The sequence below is a fragment of the Triticum urartu genome, chromosome 3A (assembly GCF_056163025.1).
Source record: "Triticum urartu cultivar PI428250 chromosome 3A, HENAU_Tu73, whole genome shotgun sequence".
NCBI lineage: Eukaryota > Viridiplantae > Streptophyta > Magnoliopsida > Poales > Poaceae > Triticum > Triticum urartu.
Window position 1 is genome coordinate 491,551,705 of NC_141875.1, and position 8,212 is coordinate 491,559,916.

Here is an 8,212-nt window from a genome sequence, read left to right on the forward strand (position 1 = left end):
CCCAACATAATAAACCTGATAATTAATTAATTGGCATAGGGGGTCTTGTCCCCGAGGATTCTTTTAACATAATACAGGGGGCAGTGCTGATGGTGTTGGTCCCAAACGGGTAGACTGGGGGCCACCGCGGGGCAACCCGAGGATCTGGTTTTACTCATAGGATGTCACATCCGGTCATGGCCTTAGACGAGATACGCGCGGCTACTATCAGGGTTTCGGCACGCCGGGAGGTCTTGCTGGACTTGTTTTACCATTGTCCAAATGTCTTGTGCACCGGGATTCCGAGTATGATCGGAGGGTCCCAAGATGGAGGATTGTCTACTCGGATCGTGAGCTTCTCATGGGCTAAGTTGGGACACCCCTGCAGGGTTTAAACTTTCGAGAGCCGTGCCCGCAGTTATGTGGCAGATGGGAATTTTTAATGTCCGGTTGTAGAGAACTTGACACGATATTCAAAATAAAATACACCAACTACGTGTGTAACCGTGACCGTCTCTTTTCGAGTGAGTTCGACAAGAGAACACGGTGGGGTTATGTTTGAACGTAAGTAGTTCAGGATCACTTCTTGATCATTATTAGTTTGCGACCGTTATGCGTAGTAACTCTTCTTACTCTTGTACTCGTAAGTTAGCCACCATACAATGCTTAGTGATGCTGCAACCTCACCACGTATCTATTCCTTACCCATTAAGCTTTGCTAGTCCTGATACCGATGGTAATGGGATTGTTGAGTCCTCGTGGCTCACAGATTACTACAACAACAGTTGCAGGTATAGGTAAAGCGATGCTTTGACGTGAGAGCGATGCTTGCTTGTTTTGGAGTTCTTCTGCTTCTTCAATCAAGGGTTAGGTTCCAGGTCGGGGGAGCCTGGGATTAGCAGGGTGGATGTCATTCTTGTTTTTCATTTGGTTTCATCCGTAATCGGATCCTGCTCTTCTGTATGATGATTGCTATGTATTGATGAACTGATGTATTCATGTTGTAGCTTGTGGCGAGTGTAAGCATTTATCTTGTATTCTCATCTATTCAGTACATGATATGTTGTAATGATATCCACCTTGCTATGCGCTCGAAATGCGGTTGTGCCCCAATCATGAATTCATCACGTGATTGGGATAGAATTGCATCTTGGGTGTTACACTCTTAGTCTTATCTTCAATAACTAGCAATTTCTAGAAACATGATGAGACATAATTGTGCTAAGAGATCATCTCTTAAATAAGAGAAGACAAGCATTTTCTTATGATTTCTCTCTCCTCCACCTTATTGTTTATCCCATGTGTCTCTCCGAAGATAGCACCATTGTAGATGCTCTTAACATGTTAGTCAATTCCGGCCTTTCAAGGGATGATTAATCTCTAACGTCCTTATCCAGTTGTTTGAACAGTGAGTACAATATGAGCATATACATGCAATTTAAGTGCAAATTATAATATTCTGAAAGATACACTACCATAATCATGTCCTAGTTTATGAGGACCAGGCTTTTCTGGTATTCAAGCATTTATTGAGGACTAGGCTCGGTGTGTAACCAAGATTAAAAATCCTAGTAGTCATACTTAAAAGGTCGTATGCATCCCTAGTTAGTGCAGAGGTCGGGGAAGTGAAATTCTCCCCCAATTTTAGACACATCTCGTAGCTGAGCTCCCCCCCCCCCCCGTGCGGCAGCGCCCGCCGCAACGAGGCAACCCCGTCGGCCGCCTCCAGTTGCCACCAGCGGCCCCACCTCCCACCGCCGTCGCCAAGGGTGTCGCAGGCTAAGCCTACGGGCCGCAGCGGCGGCGGCGACAATCCTCCTCGGCCCGCAATTGGATCTGGGTGGCGGCGTTCTACTCCGGTCGAATCAAGGGCGGTGGCACGGGCTGACGGCAACCAGGGTCGGCGTGCTAGAGCCGGCGACGGCGAAATCTCCGTGACGGCGGCTAGGACGCCCGATTTGGGCCAGATGGGCTTCAACGAGTCGCTCCACACGCTATCGCGCATCTCCGCTGATCCGGCTACGTCAAGCGGCGTATAGGCTGGACCTGCAACACGAGGACGTCGGGGGCTCCGGCCCTAAGCGCGGCGGTGGTGGCCATCTCCTCCGCCGAAGGTGGTCGGCCTGACGCTAGATGGGCAGATCTCGAGATCCGTCATCTAGCTTCGGTTGCGAGTCGGGAAGACATAGTTGCCGGTGAAAACCGAGCCGATGGCAGGCGATGGCGGCGTTATGCGTCGTTACCATGATGAAGGCATCGTCGTGTAACTGTTGTCGACCCACTCGTGCTGCTCCGGGGGAAACCCTAGGATTTGATTTTCCAGATCCGACGATGGCGGCACTGCGGTGTTGTTTCTCTCTTGGGAGTATCGTTTGTGGAGCGGCACTGGAAGTCAGAGGTAGGAGGTGGAGCGACTTCGTCTTGCACGGAGCTTCGGTGGAGATGTCAAGTCATGCCTGGCCGACAGGTGCTACGATGTGTCATGCCTGGTCGGCAGGTGCTATGCATGACAGATCTTTCAGTGACTTCAAGCTGTGTCGGCTGGTGATACTTGGCGGCATGGTGCTGAGGTGTACCGGCAGCGATCGCGTCGTGCTCAGCAGTTCGCGCGCAGGGAGGTGGTGCCGTTGGGCGCCATGGTGGCGTCGACGACAGCTAGACCGGGCAAGGATGATGTGTCAGTACAGCTCTGAAGATAGAGTGGTGGCAGTTGGCGGCGGTGGCCTCTGAGAGCGCGCTGGACCGGTGTGTGTCCCATACCCGACAAGTGGCTTGGTTGGGGTCTCAGGCCTTAGATGTTATGCTTGGTGGCGAGGTATGTGGTATTAGGCCCGGACTATCAGTATTCTTTCATCAACTGGATAGGAGTAGCGACAGATATTGTCTAGACGGTGGCTTCAGACTTACTATTGTATTTTTATAAGGTCTTTTATGAATAATTAATAAAGTGGTTGCATGCATCGACCAGATGCACAGGCCGGGGATCTTCCTCCTTTTCTAAAAAACAAATATGAAGAAAATATCTCTTCCTCGAACAATTGCGATAATCGTATAGTTGAAGAAACAAATTACCACGTGCATATGAAAACATACTCTATCCATGATCTTAATCATGTCCGGGGCTCCCAGAATAAACCAAGCACGTGCAGTGCTGTAGGTTCACCTGCGTAAAAGAGAAGCCCTCTGTTCTTTCCTGGTTTTGGCGCGAACCACGGCCACCGTTCAGAAATTTCTATATTTGAACGAGCGCTCCTCGTGCTTCTCCAATCTCCCAACCCAAACAAGGCACGCCCGCTGTATAGAATTATAAGCTCGCGACGACACAATGGTCACAAAGGGAAGGGAGGGTGCACCATTCCATTCTCCACAAGATCGTAGGAAGGAAGAATGAGGAGCATCTTCTCTCTCACAATGGCGCCGCTCCTCCGCCCTGGCGCCCTCGCCGCGGCGCTACTCGCCCTCGCCGTGGTCGGGGTGGCGCAGGGCCAGCAGGTGGGACTCTTGAGGGTGCCGAACAGGTCCCCGCCCACCAAGGCAAACATGGACAGGGTGGTGCTCCCCGTGGACAATGCCGGGGGATTCGCCGGTTTGTGGAACATCCTGACCGAGAACGCGGGCGTGTCCGCGATGCACATGGCCGTGATGCGGCATGGCAAGGCCGTCATGTTCGACACGACCACGACGGGGCCGTCGCTCATGCAGCTGCCGGCAGGGAACTGCCGCGTCGACCCCCGGAGCGACCCGCCGGGCGGCATGGACTGCTCGGCGCACGCCGTGGAGTTCGACTACAACACTGGCGCGGTCCGGCCTCTCAAGGTTGGTTTGCTTGGCTGACTGTTCGCCGCGCCGATTTGCTTCTCGCGTGCACGCTGTTCATCGGGAGCGTGCCTGCAGATCTTAACTGATACGTGGTGCTCGTCGGGAGCGTTCGACGTGGACGGCATGCTGGTGCAAACGGGCGGCTACTTCGAAGGGGTGAAGGTTGTGAGACGCCTGAACCCACAAGGAAATGCCGACTGGGTCGAGTTCCCCAATACCTTGGCCGAAGGAAGATGGTACTCCTACGTACATAGTCTAGCTAGCTAATGAGTAGAGTCGTGCTTCATGATTTAGCTAGTTATATTAATCAACCAATTTTCATATGTGGAATTAAGTAATACGTACTAATTGACAGTAGTATAACAGATATGATCAAGAAGGAATTTACAACTGGTTTCTGCATGCATGAGCTCGCAGGTACGCAACGCAGCAGGTGCTCCCAGACGGCCGCTTCATCGTGGTCGGCGGGCGGCGATCGTTCAGCTACGAGTTCGTCCCGGCCGCCGGCCAGTTGAACACCCAATTCACTCCCCTCCCGCTTCTTCAACAAACGACCGATGACGTGGAGAACAACCTGTACCCCTTCGTCCACCTCCTCCCGGAGGGGACCATCTTCCTCTTCGCCAACGACCGCTCCATCATTTTCGACCCCCAGAACGGGCAGGTCCTCCGCGAGCTCCCGAAGCTCAACGGCGGTGCACGGAACTACCCTGCCTCCGGCATGTCCGCTCTCCTTCCCCTCGACCTCCGCCGCGGCGAGAGGCTGAGCGCGGAGGTGATAGTCTGCGGCGGCGCCCCCAAGGAAGCCTTCAAGCTCGGCGAGGTCAACAAGTTCCCGCACGCGCTCCGGGACTGCGCGCGCATCAACCCGTCTAAGCCCGGGGCGCGGTGGGCGATCGACTTCATGCCAGTGGGCCGCGTGATGGGCGACATGCTCATACTGCCCACCGGAGACCTCCTGCTGCTCAACGGCGCGGCCCAGGGCTGCTCGGGGTGGGTTTTCGCCCGGGAACCGGTGCTGACCCCGCTTCTCTACTCTCCGCGGAAACGACGGGGCGCGCGGTTCCGCGCCCTGGCCGCGTCCAACATCCCACGCATGTACCACTCCAGCAGCGCGGTGCTGCCCGACGCCACCGTGCTCGTGGCCGGCGGCAACACCAACTCGGCCTACAACTTCTCTGGCGTCGACTTCCCGACGGAGGTGCGCGTCGAGCGGTTCAACCCGCCGTACCTCGCCCCGGAGCTTGCCGCCACCAGGCCGGAGATCGACATGGCGTCGGTCCCAGCGAACGGGGTGAAGTACGGGGACAAGCTCACACTCAGGTTCACGTCGCCCGGGCCAGCCGTGACCGACGCCGACATGAAGGTGACCATGTACGCGCCGCCGTTCACCACACACGGCTTCTCGCAGAACCAGCGGCTGCTGGTACTGCAGGTCACCGCGTTCAAGCCAGAAGGGAACAGGTACAAGATCACGGCCCAGACGCCGTCGAAGCCGACCCTCGCGCCGCCAGGCTACTACTTCGTGTTCGTTCTGGTCAAGGGGGTGCCGAGCAAAGCCGCTTGGGTGAAGATACACCCCTGATGAGCTGACTCTCCGGGTGCATGCATGCTGTTCCTCGGATGGCGACTGGCACGACGATATGCATATAGAGTAACAGCATGCCCGCGGTCCGCCAAGCAGAAGATTTCCATGGGGCGTAGGCAGTCCACACCACCCATATGAATCTCATCTCTTCATGGTATATATGGTCTCTCCAAATGTACTTACTAGTGCACAAATATATATTTACACTAGAGACTTGGATCGAAAAGGTTAATCGATCCAACCTGCAACTTTGTAGTGTGCTTAGTCTTGTAAAGCGGAAGAACGCAGAGTGAAATGTACGTGAAATCAATTCTTTCTGTTTTTGATTTCGTAACTCTTGTATTGGTTGTGGAGAGCAATATGAACAATTCTCCACTTATAGCAGACATGGTGTCACTAGCATTCAAGTTTCATTTGTTTCTTTACTATACTCAGATTTTTTTGCGCATATGCAGTACATAAACCCAAAACCTCAGAGATACTAGGCGGGGAATAAAAACACAACTTGACTTCTCCAACGAATGGAAACATTAATCAGGCACAGATTTTTAGGTCTTCGATTTGATTAGAAAAAACTATCTACTGCCTCCGTTTCAGTTTACAAGTCCTATACGTATATCTAGGTTGCCAATTTTATCACCTTAATATAAACTATATAACACAAAAGTTATGCGGTTTGAAAATAGAACATTTGAAGTTTATATTGGTATATTTTTTGTAATATATGACTTGTATTAGGTTGGTCAAATTGACGACCTAGGGGCACGGGCACGCCCTGCCGGGTCATCTCCGTCCGGAGGTAGTCGTCCCGCGCCCACCGCAGGGCGTCCCCATCGGAGAAGCCGCGCCGGGCTATCTCCTCGTACTCCGCGGGGAGGCCGGGCTCCGGTTTGGGTTCGACAAGGACGAAGCGGCCGGTGTGGGGGGGGGGGGAGCGGAGTCACCAATGCGGACGCCGGAGCTGCGGGTGTGCGCGCTGACAGGCGTGTCCTGGGGCTCCGGCTTGACAGGGCGGAGGCAGGGAGAGCCCGACGAGCGGCCGGACGAGGAGGAGGACGCCCCGGGCCGCTCCATGCGCCTCGGCGTCCAGGAGTTTCCACGGAGGCGTGAGAAGGACGGGGGAGCGGGATACTCGAGGCGCAGCGTGTTGCCGCCCTCGATGTACTCGAGGACGGCCTCCAATGTGCGGCCGGGCACGCCCCACCACCGGCGCCGGCCATCGGAGTTGAGCCTGCCGGAGGGCACGACGCCGTTGGTGGCCTCGAGCTGCTCGGCGTGATGGCGGCGGAAGTAGGGCTCCCAGAGCGGGCTGTCGGGGACGTACCGTGGCCCCTCCCTCGCCGCCCGCGGCAGGGACGCGCGGATACGTGCGATCTCCGCACGCCGGGCCGCCCCGGTGGGTGGTGGTGGCACCGGCATGCCGTCGGCACTGATCCTCCAAGCCCCGGGCACCCCCATATCCGGCGGGACTGGGTACTCGGCCTCGAAAAGGAGGCGAGCCTTGTCCTCGTGAAGATGGCGGCGCCCGAAGCCGCCGCCGCGCCGTCGCCTGGAAAGCGCTCGGCCATTCTTCTGAACTGGAGACGGCGAGAGGAGGAAGGGGGGAGAAATGGGTGCGTCGGCGGTGGAGTGTCTGTGCGTGCCTCCGGCGCGCTGGTGGTCGGCTTATATAGGCGGAGGCGCCGCGTGGTAGGCTTGGCCGGCGCGTTACGCATGGCTTGATGGCGTGGCGGCCGAGGGGACGCGCGTCGCCCGGCCTTCACTGCGCCGCCCGTGAGGCATCAATGGAGGCTGACCGGCGCGGAAGCGCGCGTAGCTTTGGCATTGATTCGCCGCGGGAAACGAGGCGATGAGGACGATGAAGCGGCGAGAAGAGAGTCGAGTCGCTGACGCGGCTGGTCCGCGGCTCTTCGCGCCAAAAAAGATTTGTCCGGCGCCCCCGAGCGACCCCCAGCGCGCCGGGTTCAGGTTAGGTCCACCGGTACCAATTTCGGCCCGAGCCGGCGAAAACTGGGCCCTTAGAAGCACGACTGGGCCGTTTTTTGGCGCCGGCGTCCGAAAAATCGCGTGAGAGGTCTTCTTGGGGGCGCAGCTGGAGATGCTCTTATTTTTCACATTCCCCGTTCTGTGTTTTACTTTTATTATTATTTTCACAAATCCATGCATATTTTTAATATTACTTTTAAATTTATATTTCTTCATAAATCCAAGATTAAATATTACAATAATTTTCTTTTAATATATATGAACATTACTTTTATTATACATAAAAAATTGTTTTGAAGTATAAGAATATTTATATTTTCATACCATGAACAAATTATGTGAATATAACAAATGTATCTTGTTTGATGGGCCATGGTAAACACTGTCCATCTAAAAAAGATACTCCTGTAGAGCTGCATGGCCCATTAAACAACCTTAAATGCGTACTTTGCCTGTCATGGCACCATAATTTACAAAAATAAGCGTTGAATATATTGAAATATGTTGTGAACTTATTTTCAAATGCGTACTTTGCCGATAGCAAATTGAATAGATGTTACCATGGGATATGATATCCAATAGATTTTTATATGCGTGAACATGAATGTTTTTTTTCCGTCTTCCTAAACCGAATAAATTTTTAAAACCTGTCAAATAGAAAATTCCATAACAATTAGCCCAATATGGGGAATTGCCGAGACCTTTAGCTCCCACGTGTGGACGTTAGAGCATCTCTAGCGGACCCCGCAAAATCGGCAAACCCGCAAAATTCCGGCGAGCATACATGCTCAGCCCAATTTTCTGGTCAAAACAGAGTCCGTATACTCGCTCAGCCCGTAA

General features: G+C 54.0%; 1 protein-coding gene and 1 pseudogene across 1 annotated transcript; one reads left to right on the plus strand and one right to left on the minus strand.

The window, feature by feature from the left end:
* The first annotated feature begins 3,277 nt into the window (after positions 1 to 3,277).
* LOC147980227 (aldehyde oxidase GLOX-like) lies at positions 3,278 to 5,770 on the plus strand. Its single transcript, XM_087547441.1, has 3 exons — positions 3,278 to 3,795; positions 3,874 to 4,034; positions 4,216 to 5,770. The coding sequence occupies exons 1-3, from the start codon at positions 3,367 to 3,369 to the stop codon at positions 5,381 to 5,383; spliced, it is 1,758 nt and encodes a 585-aa protein (XP_087403567.1). The 5' UTR covers positions 3,278 to 3,366; the 3' UTR covers positions 5,384 to 5,770.
* Positions 5,771 to 6,238: 468 nt separating this feature from the next.
* On the minus strand, positions 6,239 to 6,954 carry LOC147980228 (uncharacterized; annotated as a pseudogene).
* Between the last annotated feature and the right edge of the window lie 1,258 nt (positions 6,955 to 8,212).

What these genes read in the sequence shown, in the direction of transcription:
- LOC147980227 (XM_087547441.1), top strand. Translation starts at nt 3,367, where the DNA reads ATGAGGAGCATCTTCTCTCTCACAATGGCGCCGCTCCTCCGCCCTGGC. An exon ending in GCGCGGTCCGGCCTCTCAAG is followed by an intron (nt 3,796 to 3,873) that starts GTTGGTTTGCTT and finishes GCGTGCCTGCAG; the next exon opens with ATCTTAACTGATACGTGGTG. An exon ending in ACCTTGGCCGAAGGAAGATG is followed by an intron (nt 4,035 to 4,215) that starts GTACTCCTACGT and finishes ATGAGCTCGCAG; the next exon opens with GTACGCAACGCAGCAGGTGC.